The 19,906-nt window shown below is 39.1% G+C and overlaps 1 protein-coding gene across 1 annotated transcript; it reads right to left on the reverse strand.

Moving 5' to 3' along the window:
* Positions 1-470: 470 nt before the first annotated feature.
* LOC139902623 (probable indole-3-pyruvate monooxygenase YUCCA10) lies at positions 471-1,239 on the reverse strand. Its single transcript, XM_071885231.1, has 3 exons — positions 1,117-1,239; positions 885-1,001; positions 471-707 (listed from the first exon to the last, which is right to left on the reverse strand). Exons 1-3 carry the CDS (start codon positions 1,237-1,239, stop codon positions 471-473), a joined length of 477 nt encoding a protein of 158 aa, XP_071741332.1.
* Positions 1,240-19,906: the final 18,667 nt, after the last annotated feature.

The following is a 19,906-nucleotide window of genomic DNA, read 5'->3' on the forward strand; positions in this document are numbered from 1 at the left end:
CTATATATAGGACATTAGGGTCAATACTTGACAGGGGCAAGTGACTGAAAACTTTCTCTCACACACAATACTTTATCTCTCTAGAATTCAAAAGCATAGCAGCAACACGGTAAACAGACCAACTCGCAGTTGGATCCGGTGGACGACTTAAGCGACTCCACAGTTTCTATACAGTGATCCGGGTTTGCAGGGGTTTCATCCCGAGAGCGATAAGTCAATCAACAACGCACACTGTTGTACGTAACACTGTAGCTATACTTGTGACTGCTAGCCGGAAATAAGTATAAACATATAACATAAACTAATTATGAGCCCGATTTCGAGTACGATACATTCCAAAAAATAGCAAAAACATCACTAGTACATATAATCACAAAAATAAGAGTTAATAAATATATATCTTATACAAAAACATCACAAATCTTAACAAACCATACTTAACTAATAACCCAAATGCTATTATTATGCTTTTATAAATTAGACAAGGTGAAGTGAAGGTATTTTGTATTAATAACGTTGAAAATGTGATGGGCTATATTTTGGGCCTCCATGGCAACTGTAACTAAACCTCTCCTTGCAAGCCCAACACAATAAAGCCCATTTTCTCCTTTCCATTGGTTCGGATACATTTGTTTTGGATACCCATCTCTGTTTAATAGACTATCACAACCCGGATACCCATCTCTGTTTAATAGACTATCACAACCCTGCATCATTTAATATATAAAATATTACATTTGTGTATCCAATATATTATAAGTAAATATCGTTATATTACAACTTTAATCTACACTCTCTTGAATGAAGACAGTTTATAAAAGTAGAAGTTGTAAATATTTAGTAATATATAGAGACATAGGAAGCCCCCAAAGAGAAAACATTACCTCAAGCCATGAATGAGTTGATCTTTTAAATCGAGTAGCAAAAAGGATAACATCAAACTGATAACATTTTCCATCCTCAAATACAACTTCATTTCCTTTGTCTTTTATGCTTCTTAACTAGGACAAAACCTATATACATTTTATAATCATCAATACTTGAGTTTTAAGGTAGTTACAAGTAATCATTAATATCGTAAAATCTGAACCTGTATTTCGTTAGACTTGATCTTACCGTTCCGGCATTGATTATAGGGTACTTACCATCTCTTATTTTGATTAAAATCGGGCCTTCTTTCGGCCTTTTGATCCCGTACTTGGCTAAATTTCCGTACGCTACGTTGCTAAGTAACACCATGAGTGAATCCACCAAATGTAATTAATAGCCGATATATATTTATTGTAATTATATTATTAGTCAACCATAGCAAATTAGGAATAGATTGTGGTGTATAATCTCATCCCAAAATAAAGGGAGAGCTTGTTTAGCTAGCTTGGAAAACAATTCATGTATATTGTATATATATCGACTAATATCAATGAGAAAGATCACGGATCATATTTTACATGGTATCAGCCAATACATCGATCCAATTTCTCTAAAAATTTCTTCTTTTCACGACTTCTTTCTTCCTGCTATCAATCCCATGGCCGAAACAGGCAAGTTCCACCCTGCTATCACAGTTCATAACATCAAAACTGCTATATCAATCACTCTTGATCTCGACACAAGCCAATATGGATCTTGGGCAGAGCTTTTCCAAATCCATTGTCGAGCATACCAAGTTCTCGATCATATTGTCACTCCAGCCGACTCCTCTTCCTCCTCTACCACCACTGATACGCAATCAACCACCAATCCATCCGAATCTTGGGATCGTCTAGATGCAATAGTGTTGCAACGGATTTATGGCACTATTTCACTTGGCCTGCTAAATACAATCATGAAGCCTGGATCAACAGCTAAAGACGCTTGGGATCGAATTAAAAATATTTTTCAAGACAAAAAAATTCACGAGCCATTCATCTACAACACAAATTTACCAATATCCGCCTTGATGATTTTCCAAATATCTCAGCTTATTGCCAGGAAGTCAAGCTTATCTCCGATCAACTAGCAACGGTTACACCTGCACTTGAAGAAAACAGCATCGTCTTACAATTGATTTCGGGACTCAATGATAATTATGATACAATCGGCTCTCAACTCGCACAAACGGTCCCTCTTCCGTCCTTCTATGCTGCACGATCAGCCCTAATTCTTGAAGAATCACGCAAACAAAAGCAGACTGCCAATTCATCTTCATCTGTGTCAACTGATTCGGCTCTTCTGGTCACAGCCACGTCTACACCATCAACGAATAATTCTGGCGGAGGTAATCGTAATTCTAATAATTCTAATTACAATAATCCAGGTTCTGGTGGTAATCGTGGTTATGGCAGTTCCAATTTTTATCGTGGTGGCCGTAATAATCAAAGGGGAAATTCACGTGGTCGGGGTTTCTCAAACAGAGGAAGAGGGCGTAATTCTTTTGGGTCTTATCATGGGTCAAATGGTCAGTGGGCTGGACATTCTAATGGGCCATATGGATCATGGGTATGGAAGCAAAATTTAAAGTGGACCCCCCACCAGTCCCATACCCTTCAGTTCCTAATTAACGGCCCAATTATTACTCGGCCCAACCTGGAATACTTGGTGCAGGTCCACGTCCATCTTCTTCATATGCTCAGTCAGTGTCTTCTCCTACACCTACAGACATTGAGTCCGTTATGTATACCATGAGTCTCCATCCTCCTGATGATAACTGGTACATGGATACTGGAGCTACCTCTCACATGACAGGTTCCGCAGGTAAACTCATGTCTTATTCTCAACTAAGTCTTCCTCGTAAAATAATTGATGGTAATGGTAATAGCATTCCAATCCAAGGGTATGGCCACACCTCTTTTCCCTCTATCAATCGTCCACTTTATTTATCTCATGTTCTTCATGCACCTCAATTAGTTAAAAACCTTATATCTGTTCGTCGACTTACTACTGAAAATAATATATCTCTTGATTTTGATCCTTTTGGTTTTACTGTGAAGGATTTTCCACAGGGGACCCCAATCATGCGATGTAACAGCTCTGGTGATCTCTACCCTCTTCACCTTTCAAGACTTCATCAACATCTTCCATCTGCTTTTCTTGCTTCATCAGATTTATGGCACAAACGCCTTGGTCATCCAGGCGATCGTATTTTACATTCATTAAAAAATAAAAATTACATCTCTTGTAATTCAACTATTAGTAATAAAGTTTGTCAATCATGTGTTTTTGGCAAACAAACAAAATTACCGTTTTATCCTTCTTCTTCTAATACATATGCACCATATGATATAATTCATAGTGATTTGTGGACTTCCCCTGTTCTTAGTAATCAAGGTCATAAGTTCTACCTTGTTTTGCTAGATAATTTTAGTAACTATTTATGGACATTTCCCCTTGGACAGAAAAATCAAGTATACCCTATCTTTAAGTCTTTCCACACATACATCCGTACACAATTTCAAAAATCAATTAAGAAGTTTCAATGTGATAATGGCACTGAATACAACAACTCCTTATTTCATACTTTCTGCACGCAAAATGGCATGTCTTTTCGTTTCTCGTATCCATATACTTCCTCCCAAAATGGAAAGGAAGAACGTAAAATCCGAGCTATCAATAATATCATTCGAACCCTACTCGCACATTCTCATGTCCCTGCTCAATTTTGGCATCATGCTCTCTCCATGGCTACTTACTTACTTAATATTCTTCCAAATAAAAGTCTTGACAACTTCTCCCCCACTCAAATACTATATCATCGCACACCTACATATCAACACTTGCGTATCTTTGGATGCTTGCGTTATCCTCTTATTCCCGCCACCTCACGAAACAAACTTCAACCTCGATCTCTTCCATGTGTATTCCTTGGTTATCCACAAAATCATCGTGGTTACAAATGCTACGACCTCTCGAACAACAAAATAATTATCTCTCGCCACGTTACCTTCGATGAATCTCAATTTCCTTTCTCCAAAACTCATAAAATCTCCCAAGACACCTACAAATTCTTACACGAGCCTCTTAATCCATTATTTTACTCTCCTGATCAAAATACCTCTACTCAACCTCCTATGACTCCTAGGCTTAACTCGCAAACATCACATCCCACTGCCCAAACTTCGACACCTACCACTCCACCTCACTCTCCTACTGGGCCTTCACCTCCTCTATTTGGGCCTAACTCAGGCTCACCACCGTCTACCTTTAATGAGCCGATACTCAATCAGGCTCCTACTTCTTCTGTTCAAATATCGCCATCCCAAACTACATCCTCCAATCCTCCTGGTCAAACCGAACCATCTCCCATCATTCCTACTCGGACTATGGTTACTCGTTCTATGACCGGTGTTTTCAAACCCAAAACTCCTTTTAATCTCTCTACTACTACAACCATTTCTCCTCTTCCGTCTAATCCCATTCAAGCTTTATCAGACCCTAATTGGAAACATGCTATGTTAGAGGAATATAAGGCTTTAGTTGATAATAATACATGGGTTTTAGTCCCTCATAAATCTAACATGCAGGTGATACGATCAATGTGGATTTTTTGCCATAAGGTAAAATCAGATGGCACTTTTGAACGGTACAAAGCACGCCTTGTAGGGGACGGTCATGCACAATAAGTTGGTATTGATTGCTTTGAAACTTTTAGTCCGGTAGTAAAACCAGCTACTATACGAACCGTGCTTAGTATTGCAACTTCCAAATCATGGCCCATTCATCAACTTGATGTGAAAAACGCATTTCTTCATGGGAATTTACTTGAGACTGTATATATGTACCAACCAACAGGTTTTCGGGATCCACATCGTCCTAATCACGTTTGCTTGTTGAAACTTTCTCTTTATGGTCTTAAACAGGCACCCCGAGCTTGGTACCAATGTTTCGCGGATTTTGCTTCAACTATAGGTTTCAAGCATAGTCAATGTGATCATTCCTTGTTTATTTATCATCGTGGTAAAGAAGTCGCGTATTTACTTTTATATGTTGATGACACTATCCTCACCACATCCTCTGATATGTTGCGCAACAGTCTTATGCTACTATTCTCTCATGAGTTTGCTATGAAGGACCTAGGGCCTTTGAGTTCTTTTTTAGGTATATCTGTCACCCGTAATGACCACGGGTTGTTTCTCACTCAGAAGGCATACGCACATGATATTATAAATCGAGCTGTCATGCGCTCTTGTAATGCTGTTAGTACTCCTGTTGATACTCTTGGTAAATTAGGCACGAAAACTAGTCCACCGATTTCTAATCCTTCCGAATACAGAAGTCTAGCCGGTGCCTTACAATACTTAACCTTTACACGACCCGACATTTCTTATGCAGTTCAACAAATATGCCTTCATATGCATGATCCTCGCGAGCATCATCTTCTTGCTTTGAAATGCATAATTCGGTATATACAAGGTACATCAGACCTTGGATTACACATTTCGAAGTCCACCTCACACAATCTAGTTGGATACACCGATGCTGACTGGGGTGGTTGTCCTGATACACGTCGTTCTACATCAGGGTATTGTGTTTATTTAGGTGATAACTTACTCTCTTGGTCCTCGAAATGTCAACCTACTTTATCTCGCTCTAGTTCCGAAGCTGAATATCGGGGAGTTGCTAATGTGGTTGTTGAATGTTGCTGGCTACGTAATCTTCTTTTAGAGTTACACCTTCCGGTTTTTAAAGCCTCACTGGTATTCTGTGATAATGTGAGTGCTATCTACCTCGCGAGCAATCCGGTTCAACATCAATGCACCAAACACATTGAGTTGGATATTCATTTTGTCAGGGAAAAAGTGGCTCGTGGTCATGTTCGAATCTTGCATATTTCAACTCACTATCAGATTGCAGATATTTTCACGAAAGGTCTTCCCAGATTATTGTTCAACGATTTTTGATCCAGTCTTTGCATTCGTCCACCGATCGCTACGACTGCGGGGGAGTAATAGCCGATATATATTTATTGTAATTATATTATTAGTCAACCATAGCAAATTAGGAATAGATTTTGGTGTATAATCTCATCCCAAAATAAAGGGAGAGCTTGTTTAGCTAGCTTGGAAAACAATTCATGTATATTGTATATATATCGACTAATATCAATGAGAAAGATCACGGATCATATTTTACAGTAATGGTAGAAACTTTAGTAACATCAAATTAAAATTCAAAGACCACCTTGATACCCATGTCTGAGGTAGAGGACATGCCCCATATCCGAGGTGAAGGACATGCCCCAAGTTCGAGGTGAAGAACATGCACCATGTCCGAGTTGAAGGACATGCCCCATGTCCGAGATGAAGGACATGATGCTCCATGTCCGAGGTGAAGGACATGCCGCATGTCCGAGATGGCAGACATGAACAAAGTACGAGGTGGAGGACATGCCCAAAGTACGAGGTGGAGGACATTCTCCATGTCCATAGTTGAGGACATGGCCTATGTCCGAGGTGGAGGACATGTCCCATTTCTGAGGGTGGAGGACATGGCTCATGTCCGAGGTAGAGGACATGGCCCATGTCCGAGGTGGAGAACATGACCAATGTCTGAGGTGGTGGCCCATGTCCGATGTGGAGGATATGGCCCACCTTCGGAGGACAAGGGCCATGTCTGAGGTGGAGGACAAGCCATATGTCCAAGGTGGAGCCGTGGATGACATGCCTCATGTACGAGGTGAAGGACATGCCCCGTGTGCTAGGTGCAGGAAATGCCCCTTGTCCGAGTTGGAGGACATGGCCCATGTCCGAGGTGGATGACATGTCCCACGTCCGAGATGGAGGACATGACCAACGTCAGAGGTGGAGGACATGGCCCATGTCCGAGGTGGAGGACATTCCCCATGTCTGAGATGGAGGACATGCCCAAAGTATGAAGTGGAGGAAATTTTCCATGTCCGAGGTGGAGGGCATGTCCCATGTCCTAGGTGAAAGACATGCCCCATGTTCGAGGTGAAGGACACGCCCCATATCCGAGTTGGAGGACATGCCTCATGTCTGAATTGGAGGAGATGCCCCATGTTCTAGGTGAAGTACATGCCCAATGTACTAGGTGGAGAACATGCCCCTTGTCCGATGTGGAGGAAATGCCCCATGTCCGAGGTGGCAGACGTGCCCCATGTCTGAGGTGGAGGATGTGCCCTATGATCGAGGTAGAGGACATGCCCCTTGTTCAACGAGGAGGACATGGCCCATGTCCGAGGGGGAGGACATGACCCATGTCCGAGGTGGAGGACATGCCCATGTCCGAGGTGAAGGACATGGCCCATGTTCGAGGTGGAGGACATACCCCTTGTCCGAGGTGGAGGACATGCCCAATGTATAAGGTGAAGGACATTATCTATGTCCGTGCTTAAGGACATGCCCCATGTCCGAGGTGAAGGACATGCCCCTTGTCCGAGGTGGAGGACATGCCCCATGTCCGAGGTGAACGACATGACCCATGTTCGAGGTGCAGGACATGCCCCATGTTCGAATTGGAGGACATGCCTCATGTCCGAGATGGAAGCCTTGCCTCATGTTCGAGATAGTGGACATATCTCATGTCCGAGTTGGAGGACATGCCCCATGTCCGAGGTGGAGGACATGCCCCACTTCCAAGGTGGACGATATGACCCATGTCCAAAAAGAAGGACATGCCCCATGTCAGAATTGGAGGCCATGTCTCATGTACGAGATGGAGGCCATGCCCCATGTCCAAGTTTGAGGACATGCCCCATGTCCGAGTTTGAGGACATGCCCCATGTTCGAGGTGGAGGACATGCCCCATGTCCGAGGTGGAGGACATGCCCCATGTCCGAGGTGGAGGACATTCCCCATGTATGAGGTAAAGGACATGCCCCATGTCCGAGTTGGAGGACATGCCTAATGTCCGAGATGGAGGACATGCCCCGTGTCCGAGGTGGAGGACATGCCTCATGTCCGAGGTGAAGGACATGCCCTATGTCTGAGGTGGAGGACATGCCCCATGTTCGAGGTGGAAGACATGCCCCATGTCCCATGTTCAAGGTGGAGAACATTTCACATGTCCGAGGTGGAGGACATGCCCCATGTTCGAGTGGAGGACATACCCAAATTATGAGGTGGAGGACATTCTTCATATTCGTGGTTGAAGAAATGTCCATGTCCGAGGTGGGGGACATGCCCCATGTCTGAGGTAGAGGACATGCCCCTTGTCCGAGGTGAAGGACATGCCCTATGTCCGAGATGAAGGACATGCCCCATGTCCGCGTTTGTGGACATGGCCCATGCACAAGTTGGAGGACATGCCCCATGTCAGATGTGAAGGAAATGCCCCATGTACAAGGTTAAAGAAATGCCTCATATCCGAGGTGGAGCACATGCCCCTTATCCGAGGTGAAGGACATGCCCCTTGTCCGAAATAAAGGATATGTCCCTTGTCTGAGTTAGAGGACATGCCTCATGTCCGAGATGAAGGACATGCCCCATGCCCGAGATGGAGGATATACCCCATGTCCGAGTTGGAAGACATGCTCCATGTCCGAGATGGAGGACATGACCAAAGTACTAGGTGGAGGACATCCCGAAAGTACGAGGTGGAGGACATTCTCCATGTCGTGGTGGAGGACATGCCTCATGTCCGAGGTGGGGGACATGGCCCATGTCCAAGTTGGAGGACATGACCCATGTCCGAGTTGGAGGACATGGCCCATGTCCGAGGTGGAGGACATGGCCCATGTCCGAGGTGGAGGACATGGCCCATGTTCGAGGTGAAGGACATGGCCCATGTCCGAGGTGGAGGAAATGGTCCATGTCTGATGTGGAGGACATGGCCCATGTCCGAGGTGGAGGACATGGCACATATTCGAGGTGGAGGACATGGCCCATGTCCGAGGTGGAGTACATGCCCCTAGTCTGAGTTGGAGGACATGCTCCGTGTTCGAGATGGAGGATATGCCCGGCAAGGTTGGAGAATTCGGATCTCAGGGAGGTCTCATTTGGACCTTTTTAGGGAGATCTCGGCATCTCAGAATAATCTCGGAGAGATCTCGGACGTTGACCTATGTTGACTTTATAGTTTTTTTTAATAAAAATATACATAAAAACATAAATATATGTATATTTATATTCGTTTTTGCGAGATTTTACAAAAATATTCGAGAAATTGGCGAGAAAATCTTAGAAATTACTAATTTTACAAGAAAATCTTACAAATTAGCAAGAAAATCCGAGAAATCATGGCTTTGACTAAGTTTGACCCCGTTGACCGAGAAATCTCGGGAGATGAACATCTCATCTCGGTTGCCTTCTAAAAACGAGATCTCGGGGGAGATCTCGGGAGATTTACAACACTGATGCCCGGTGTTCGAGGTGGAGGACATGCCCCTTGTCCTAGGTGGAGGACATTTGCCATATCAGAGGTGGAGGACATGCGCCATGTACGAGATAGAGGACATGCCCCTTGTCCGAGTTGGAGGACATGCCCCGTGTTAGAGATAGACAACATGCCCCGTGTCTGAGATGGAGTACATGCCCCGTATTCGAGGTGGAGAACATGGCCCATTTCCGAGGTGGAGGACATGACCCATGTCCAAGGTGGAGGACATGGCCCAGCTTTGGAGGACATAGCCCATGTCCGAGGTGGAGGACATGCCTTATGTCCGAGGTGTAGGACATGACTTATGTTCGATGTGGAGGACATGCCCCATGTCCGAGGTGGAGGACATGACACATGTCCAAGGTGGAGGACATTCCTCATGTCTGAGGTGGAGGACATAACCCATATCCGAGGTAGAGGACATGGTCCATGTCTGAGATAGAGGGCATGGCCAATGTCTGAGGTGGAGGACATGACCCATGTCCGAGGGGGAGGGCATGCCCCATGTCCGAGGTGGAGGACAAGCCCCATTTCTGAGGTGGAGGACATGGATCATGTTCGAGGTGGAGGACATGGCCCATCGTAACAGCCTAGCTTTGGGCCTAGTAGGTAATGACCTATTTACCCTTCTGTGCTAATATAGTAATTCTAATAATTATGTGTTTTATAATTATTGTGTATGAGATAATGTGCGTTTTGTGACAAGGTCATAGAACATATTTTCTTCTGTGAATTGGACCTCGTTTGGACCAATTAATGAGGTGTTTGGTATTTCAGATAACTGGTAAATACTCGTGTGATACACAGAGTAGGTTTCTCTGATGTGAAGGAAACCCTTGTGGCTTTAAAGACCTAACTTCACCTTATTTTCATATTTTTGGAAAATTAACATCACACACACATACTTTCCAAGTCCTCACAAACCCTAACCTAAATCTTGTGTTCTTGATCTCGTTTTTAACTGGAATTTGTGTCTTGTGATTTCAGTAACATCATAAGATATTTAACAAGTGATTTCAAGTGTTAAATCAATCTAATTTTTAGTTTTTATGAGTTTTTGTGTTAAAGTGGGTTTTTGAATCGAATCTTGTATTTGAAGTGTTGTTTATGCCAAATTGAAGTTAGTAAACGTTTGTATATGAGTTATGTATGTTTCCTAAGTGATTTTTAGAGTCAAAATAGTGCAAAAACGAGATTTGGGGCTCAAAATGACGAAAACAACGACGTGGTGCTGATGAACAGTTCCCGTATGGTTGCAGGATGTACCTGTACGGGTACGGGGTGTATCCGGACCATTTTGGGTGCAACCGTACGGTTGCAGGTACGGATACTGGTGCTCCCGTGAAGTTATAGTCTGTCAGCTTTTTGGAAAACTTGTTTTGGCCGTAACTTTCAAACCGTAACTCCGTTTTTGATGAATAAACTGTTGGGATTTAACAAGTTTCTAATATACTTAAAACCATTTAAGAATTAAGATAGCGGAAGCATGTAAATTACCATTTTGAAACTTGTTAATATTTAACCATTTAAAGTTAAATCCCAATTAGGATCAAGTTATTAAATATACTTACAAACTACAAGCAAGAAAAGAGTTTATACCTACTCCAAGCTTGTTGATAAGTGATGAAGATGATGATGATGAATGGAGCTCCAAAAGAATGAAACCTCAAGTTGTTATACCCCAAACTTATGCACCAACACCCTAACTTTGGTTAGGATTTATGAACACTTGAATTTAGCTTGCAAAAAAAAAAAAAATTAAGAACCCTTTCTTGCTCCAAAAAGGCCACGGCCAGAATCAGCTCAAGAGAGCTTTTGTGCAGTTTTTTTTGCTTTGTTTTGATGTGTATTTGCATGTGTTTTGGTCTCCCACAAACCTTGGTTATTATGCACCTCAAAATAGAAGTAACCATACAAATGGCTAGTCAAATGGCATGCTTTCAAGGACTCCAATGCCACTTCCATTTCTTTTATAAAATAGTTTTATAAAACTAGATTTTTATAAAACTAGTTTTTTTGTTACATTTTATAAACTTGCATATTAATTGTTATGTATACATTATTTATAAAACCAATTTTATAAAATGTAACATAACTAAATTAATTATTTAACCTATAAATAATTAAATCCATATTATATAAATTATTCCATAATTTATATACACATCAAGCGATATTATTTTAGAAAACCATTTTTCTTAAAATCCAAGTGTCGCGTAATTTAATCAACGATCCAATTGCTAAGATCAAATACGAATAAGGTGTCGGTAAGTTTGTTATTGGGTATGACCTGACTTGGATCAAAACATATTAGCCACGTTAATTTAATATGTCTCTCGGGCATACGAAAAACCTTCAATCTCCCACTTGCACGAGAAACATAAGAAATTAATGCAAGTGATGGATACCACCTAACGACCGTCCATCACCCCCAATATGTTATGATTTTATGCCATTTAATAACATCATCCCTTTCGAGTTCCCATCTCGAATATGAATAGGTGAATCTTTCATAATATCCTTTCGTCCTAGATATCATGTTAAATCCAAGAGATACAGAGTGATCACTCTCTTCTAGACTTAACTTTATCAGGCCTTAGACATCTGACTCTCAACGAATAAGAGGGACGAATTCCATCTTGACTACATACGTCCTAGATATATACTTTGTATTACACCTGAGCTCTTTCTTATGAACTGCCATATTTCAGAATAGCGAAGGAAAGAATCAAGGCATAATACTTAGTGAATATCCGAACCCAATATGTGTCTCAGGTCAGAGGATACAATGATATTCGCCTTTACTCAAGATTACATGTGATCAACCACAAAGGCTCCATTTAGTAAATCTTGAGGGCGGGTCTTCCAATATTTGTATCCCACAAATATCTATGAACCTTGGTTGCAACCTTGCCCCACATTCATCATGTGAATGTATACCAATCCAAGTTCATAACAGTCTAAACCTCACATTTGCTCCCACAAATGTGATCGACTACGGAATTTAGAATAATTACTTATTCATGGATAAAATATGCAAAATAGGAACCTGACTCAAGATTAATAAATTAACACCATAATTATATTAATGAGTTTGAACCACTTCTTTCCGTTACAATACTTAAAACAGACCACAACCAATCACTAGAATATCGAAGCCCTAATGCACTAACATGCCCTTGATGTTTTGCACCATATAAGAGTTTCATGAGTGGATCCGCTATATTAAGATCTGTGTGAACTTTGCGAATACATATCTTTCCCTTTTCAACTTCATCCCTTATGTAGTTGAATCTCCGCTCAATGTGACGGGTCTTTTGGTGAGCACGAGGTTCCTTGATTTGAGCAATCGCACCCTCATTGTCACAAAAGATCTCAAGAGGGTCCTGAATGGAAGGGACTACTCCTAAGTCGTCGATGAATTTCTTCATCCATGCAGCTTCCTGAGCTGCCAATGAGGCGGCAATGTACTCCGACTTTGTAGTGGATAAAGCAACAACATCCTATTTTGAACTCTTCCAAGAGACCACACCTCCATTTAATGTGAAGACATAACCGAATTGTGATCGAGAATCATCTCGATCAGTTTGGAAACTCGCGTCCACGTAACCTTTTACAACAAGTTCCTCCTCACCAGACCCGTATATAAGAAACATATTATTAGTCCTCCTAAGGTATTTCAATATACTTTTAACCGCAATCCAATGATTGTTTCCTGGGTTATTCTGGTATCTACTTTTCAAGCTAAGAGCGCATGACACATCCGGTCTAGTACATATCATTGCATACATGATTGACCCAATAGCAGATGCGTACGGGACTTTCTTCATTCTCTCTTGTTCATCTTTTGTGGTAGGGCACTGAGATGAACTGAGAAGCGTTCCTCTTTGAATAGGTACCAAACCTTTCTTAGAGTTCTCCATCTTGAACCTCTTCAATACCTTTTCAATGTATGCACTTTGATTCAAACCTATCAGTTTCTTGGATCTATCCCTGTAGATCCCAATCCCCAAAACATATTGTGCTTCTCCAAGATCCTTAATGGAGAAGCATTTACTTAGCCAAGTTTTAACACCTTGCATTGCCGGAATATCATTTCCAAATAACAATATATCATCCACATATAGTACAAGGAACATGATAGTGCTCCCACTAGCTTTCTTATATACACAAGCTTCATCACTATTTTTAATGAAGTCAAATTTCTTGGCCTCCTCATTAAAACGATGATTCCACATTCTAGATGCTTGTTTCAATCCGTAGATTGACTTCTTTAACTTGCATACCTTTTTAGGATATTTCGGATCAACAAAACCTTCAGGCTGAACCATATATACATCTTCCATAAGATATCCATTTAGGAAAGCGGTCTTGACATCCATTTGCCATATTTCGTAATCATAATGAGCAGCAATGGCAAATAATATCCTAATAGACTTTAGCATTGCCACAGGCGAAAAAGTTTCATCATAGTCAACCCCTTGAGTTTGAGTGAAACCTTTTACTACAAGTCTAGCTTTATATGTATCCAAGTTTCCATGTATGTCGGTTTTCATTTTGAAAAGCCATTTATAATCAACTAGCTTTGAGCCAGTAGGTTGTTCAATAAGTTCCCAAACTTGGTTGTCATACATGGATTGCATCTCAGCGTTCATGGCTTTCTGCCATTTATCTTTATCAATCCTTAATAAAGCATCTTGGTAGTTTGTTGGTTCATCCAAATCAACCACATAGCAACCATCCATGAGAAACCCATATCTCTCAGGAGGATTACTAATCCTACCAGATCTGCGAACGTCTTGTATACTTTGATCATCCATTTGATCATTCTCAACATTTTCATGTTGAGTGCTAGTGTCAACCAATTGTGTATCATCTATTTAATCTTGAACCTCTTCAAGATCTATCTTCCTTTCACTATTACCTTCCATTAGGAACTTAGTTTCAAGGAATTCAGCCTACCGAGCAACAAATACATTTTGCTCGGATGGATCATAGAAATAGTATCCCATATCATCCTTGGGATATCCTATGAAGATACACTTCGTGGATCGAGCATTCAACTTATTAGGGACGTAACGCTTAGGGTAAGCTTCACATCCCCATACCTTTAAGTATGATAGAGAAGGAGGTTTTCCAAACCACATCTCATGAGGAGTTCGTTCCACTTTCTTGATTAGGGCCATATTTAAAATACGAGCCGTGGAGCATAGACAATAACCCCAAAATGATAGAGGTAACGAGCTTCTTGCCATCATAGATCGAACCATATCCATTAGGGTTCGGTTCCTCCTTTTGGATACTCCATTAAGTTGGGGTGTTCCAAAAGGAGTAAGTTGCGAGATAATCCCACAACCTTTAAGATGATCTTGGAAAGCATCGCTTAGGTATTCACCTCCTCTATCGGTACGAAGTACCTTGATTGTCTTATTGAGTTGATTTTGTACTTCGTTTTGATATTCCTTGAATGCTTCAAAAGTTTCGTCCTTGTGTCTTAATAAGTAGACATATCCGAAATGACTAAAGTCATCTATGAAAGTAACGAAGTATCTTTCACCATTCCTAGTTATGGGCTTAAAGGGTCCACATATATCCGAATGTATTAATCCCAATAAGTCTTTAGCCCTTTCATAGGTCCCTTTGAAAGGTGCTTTAGTCATTTTGCCTTGTAAACAAGATTCACATACATCAAATGAGTCCAGCTCACTTGATTTCAAAAGGCCATACTTTTGAAGTGTATGCATTCGGTTCTTGTTTATGTGACCAAGGTGACAATGCCATAAGTAGGAATCACTCAAATCCCTTTTGAGTTTCTTGGTGTTTGCATGGTATATTGAGCTTTTGTATGATGTGTCATCATGAACCAATTCATAAATACCATTCAAAGGTGAAGCCTTAAAATAGAACACATTATCTAAAGAAACATGGATATCATCATCAATAAAATTGAAATCAAAACCACATTGTCTTAAATGGGAAATAGAAATAATGTTTTGAGTCAAATCAGGAGCATACAAAACATTTTTCAAAACAAGCTCCAACCCAGTTTGTAGCTTTAAAACAAAGTCTCATTCAGCTTCTACGTGCACCTTTGCACCATTTCCCATGAAGAGACTTGTCGTTCCCGCTCCTTGTTAACTTCTTTTGAACCCCGCAAAGAATTGCAAATGTGAGTTCCACATCCTGTGTCTAATACCCATGTATTAGAAGAAGTAATACTAAGCTCAATATATACCATATATACATTACCTGAGGTTTGCCCTGCATCCCTCTTTTCTTTCAACTCCTTTAGGTAGATCGGGCAGTTGCGTTTCCAGTGACCCATTTCACCGCAACCAAAGCACGAATCTTCCTTGGAGTTTGCTTTACCAGCAACCTTTTACTTCTTGTTATTGTTGGTTGGGGTAACCATTTTCCCATTTCCCTTGCCCTTGCCTTGGTAGGCGTGTCCTTTCCTCTTAGCCACCTTTGGCCTAGAAGTGTTATTGTTTTTGGACCCGCCTTCATTGATCATAAGCACGGGTGAAGCCTTTTTACCCATGCTTGCTTCGGCCGTCTTAAGCATGGCATGTAATTCGCCAATGCTCTTATCCCAACCATTCATGTTGTAATTCATTACGAATGTGTCAAACCTTTTTGACAAAGAATTAAGGATAAGGTCCGTGGCTAATTCATTAAACACGTTGCAATTTAGACGGTTCTCCCGATCAATTAGGCTTTTCATCTTAAGGACATAAGATGAAATGGATTGGGAGTCGTCCATCCGACATGCATGAAGCGCTCGAACCGTTTCAAAGCGCTCGACACGAGCTTGTTGAAGGAACATCTCCTTCAATTGTGTGATCATGTCATATGCATTATGATGCTCGAAGTCCTTTTGGAGTTCGGGTATCATAGTCCCAAGCACAAGGCAAGCGACTTGCACCGAATTGGTGCAATACTTATCCCAATAAGCCATGCCTTTCATATCATCCTCGTCGGGTTGATCGGGAATGGGGTCTTCCAACACATACACCCTATCCTCAAGTTTGAGGACAATTCTTAGATTGCGAAACCAATCCATGAAATTCGTATGGTTGAGTTTTTCCTTTTCGAGGATTGACCTCAACGATAGGTTATTAAAGTTGATTGTGCGTTTGGAATGTGGTTGTTATTGACGGCCATCTACAAAATTTAACAAAGTTGTTTAAGTATTAGTTTTAATTTAACAATCAATACCCTTTTTAAATCCAATTGATATATTAAATTTTAGAATCCAATGGTAAACCAAATTTCGGTTAGGTGACATTTATCCCGTTATTTGATTTAGCTAGGTAGTCATTATATGACAATTGCAATCCTTTTGCAACTTCTAAGGTATGGGATCATGCAATCCTTTTGCATGGCAAATTTATCCCATCAACACCTATTTGTTCCTCATGCTTCGGTGACCCTACGTTCATGATTCCCAAATTAAGTCGTCCAACTTGTGTAAATGTGTAAATTTGACATACAAGTAGTTAGGTGACCTTTATCCCACTAGCATGCGAAATTCACCTTAATCATATTAGTTTGCTCATAACGGTTAGGTGACCTTTTGATAAGGCTAAAAAGGAACATATATTTCATAGCATTATCCCCCAAGAATGACAAGTTTTTAGTTGCAATTGTTCCATTTTCAAGTAATATTCGTTTATATTTAATAAGTGCGAAGACAAAAGGCGAAAACGAGGATTTGAAGACAAAAAGGTCCAAAATGCTAAAAAGTACAAGATACAATCAAAAAGGTTCAAATTATTGATGAGGAACGTCTAAAAACGACAAGAGTACAAGTTACAAAATGCAAAGTACACAATATAAAATTGTACGAAAGGACGTTCGAAAATCCGGAACTGGGACCTAAGTCAACTTTCAACGCTCGACGCAACGGTGTAAAAATTATGAGTCAACTATGCACAAGAATAAAATATAATATTTAAATAATTCATAATAAGAATAATAATAAATAATATAAAGTTGTTAATTGAGCATAGTTAAGGGGTCATAAGTGAAAATTTCATTTCATAATTCGCCTATAAAATCAAGTTGTGTCGATCAATTTTATGGACAACTTTTTCTATCCTCTTTTTATCTATATATCGATCAAATATCTATATCTAATATCCAATATCTATATTTATAATTCTCTATCATAATGTTAATGTAATCAGATATAACAATAATCTTAATTTTAATTTTAAATTATGATAATAATAAGATTTATGATAGAGATCGTTTGAGTGTATAAAGTCGAAATTCTGTCCGTGTAACGCTACGCTATTTTTAATCATTGTAAGTTATGTTCAACCTTTTTACATTAATGTCTCGTAGCTAAGTTATTATTATGCTTATTTAAAACGAAGTAATCATGATGTTGGGCTAATTACTAAAATTGGGTAATTGGGCTTTGTACCATAATTGGGGTTTGGACAAAAGAACGACACTTGTGGAAATTAGACTATGAGCTATTAATGGGCTTTATATTTGTTTAACTAAATGATAGTTTGTTAATGTTAATATAAAGATTTACAATTGGGCGTCCCTATAAATTACCATATACACTCGATCGGACACGATGGGCGGGGTATTTATATGTACGAATAATCGTTCATTTAAACGGACACGGGAATGGATTAATAGCCACTAGAATAATTAAAACAGGGGTGAAATTATGTACAAGGACACTTGGTATAATTGATAACAAAATATTAAAACATTGGGTTACACTCAGTCGACATCCTGGTGTAATTATTAAACAAAATATTAAAATCTTGTTACAGTTTAAGTCCCCAATTAGTTAGAATATTTAACTTCGGGTATAAGGATAATTTGACGAGGACACTCGCACTTTATATTTATGACTGATGGACTGTTATGGACAAAAACCAGACGGACATATTAAATAATCCAGGACAAAGGACAATTAACCCATGGGCATAAAACTAAAATCAACACGTCAAACATCATGATTACGGAAGTTTAAATAAGCATAATTCTTTTATTTCATATTTAATTTCCTTTATTTTATATTTAATTGCACTTCTAATTATCGCATTTTTATTGTTATTGTATTGCACTTTTAATTATCGTACTTTCTAATTATCGCAAGTTTATTTTATCGCACTTTTATTATTCGCAATTTCATTATCGTTATTTACTTTATGCTTTAATTTAAGTCTTGTATTTATTTTTAATATTTTATATTTGGTTTTAACTGCGACTAAAGTTTTAAAATCGACAAACCGGTCATTAAACGGTAAAAACCCCCCTTTATAATAATAATATTACTTATATATATATATATTTGTATTTTTATAAAAGTAAACTCATATATCGTTAAGCTTTGTTTAAAAAGATTCCCCGTGGAACGAACCGGACTTACTAAAAACTACACTACTGTACGATTAGGTACACTGCCTATAAGTGTTGTAGCAAGGTTTAGGTATTTCCCATCCGTAAAAATAATAAAACTTGTGTAAAATTTCGTCGAATTTCGTATTAAAAATAAACACTATTTCGTACCCCTCGCGACACACATCAAGTTTTTGGCGCCACTGCCGGGGATCGCCGAAGCAAAACGCTATATAAAAAAAAGGAATCTAGACAACTAGTTACCTTATTTTAAGATATATTTAAAAAAAAAAATTAATAAGTAAAATTATAGCATCAAGTATAGTTAATTATAAGTAAAATCACGTGTCCGAGTGGATATACTCAAGAATTATACTTGATGTCGTGTCCGAAATAGTATTTATAGTTCCATTCTTGATAAGTGATATTTATAATACTAGATAATCACGTGTCCGTCATAGTATTTATAGTATAAAAAAAAATTTAAAAAATAAAAAAATCTCGTTTTTAAAATCTCGTTTGTTAAGTGATAAAATTTTGACGTTTTCCATTTCTTGTTTTATAGTGATAAAATTTTAAAAAAAGTGGTATTTATTAAATACTTCAGGGGTATATTATGTAACTTGTAATTAATAATTTCTATCATGTCGTTTTCATGTGAATAGTAAATTAATTAATTTCGTTTCATTTACTATTCATGAATAGTAAATGAGTTGAAAAAAAAAAGTTTTTGAAAAAAAAAATAATAAAAAAATTATTAATTTCGTAAAAAAAAAAAAAATTGTGTAAAAAAATCGTGTTTTTTTTTAAAAGAAAAAAAAAATATGAGTCCGCCAAGTGTAATTTTGCTAAATTAATAAAGGAAGTGGACAAACGCATTTATAATTATGACCATGTCGTTATTTTTACTAATAACCTTATACAAGTTATTTTATTTATTGTAAATAAGTCTCCCCACACTCAAATTTACTAATTACACAAAGTTATTTCGTAGTAAAAAAAAAACGGGCACATTTATATTTATAACGACATGACCAATGAAATATATAATTTTGCTACCTAATTATTAAAGTATTTTTTTTAATAACACTCTAGTTACAATTTTTAGTATTAAGATTAGTTTTGCCATAGTTATTTTTATTTCTAGATTTTTTTAGGATTGCCGTAAAATCCCTTAAGTGCTTATTCCTTAAACTAAGTTTTAGGCGCTTTAGAATTTTGCGAC

The sequence above is a fragment of the Rutidosis leptorrhynchoides genome, chromosome 3, assembly GCF_046630445.1.
Source record: "Rutidosis leptorrhynchoides isolate AG116_Rl617_1_P2 chromosome 3, CSIRO_AGI_Rlap_v1, whole genome shotgun sequence".
NCBI classification, from domain to species: Eukaryota; Viridiplantae; Streptophyta; class Magnoliopsida; order Asterales; family Asteraceae; genus Rutidosis; species Rutidosis leptorrhynchoides.

Excerpts from the sequence above, each read along its gene's own strand:
- LOC139902623 (XM_071885231.1), bottom strand. The coding sequence starts at position 1,239 with ATGGTGTTACTTAGCAACGTAGCGTACGGAAATTTAGCCAAGTACGGG. Across the intron at positions 1,002-1,116 it reads CTATAATCAATGCCGGAACG|TTAAGAAGCATAAAAGACAA; the intron begins GTAAGATCAAGT and ends GTTTTGTCCTAG. Across the intron at positions 708-884 it reads CAACTCATTCATGGCTTGAG|GGTTGTGATAGTCTATTAAA; the intron begins GTAATGTTTTCT and ends TAAATGATGCAG.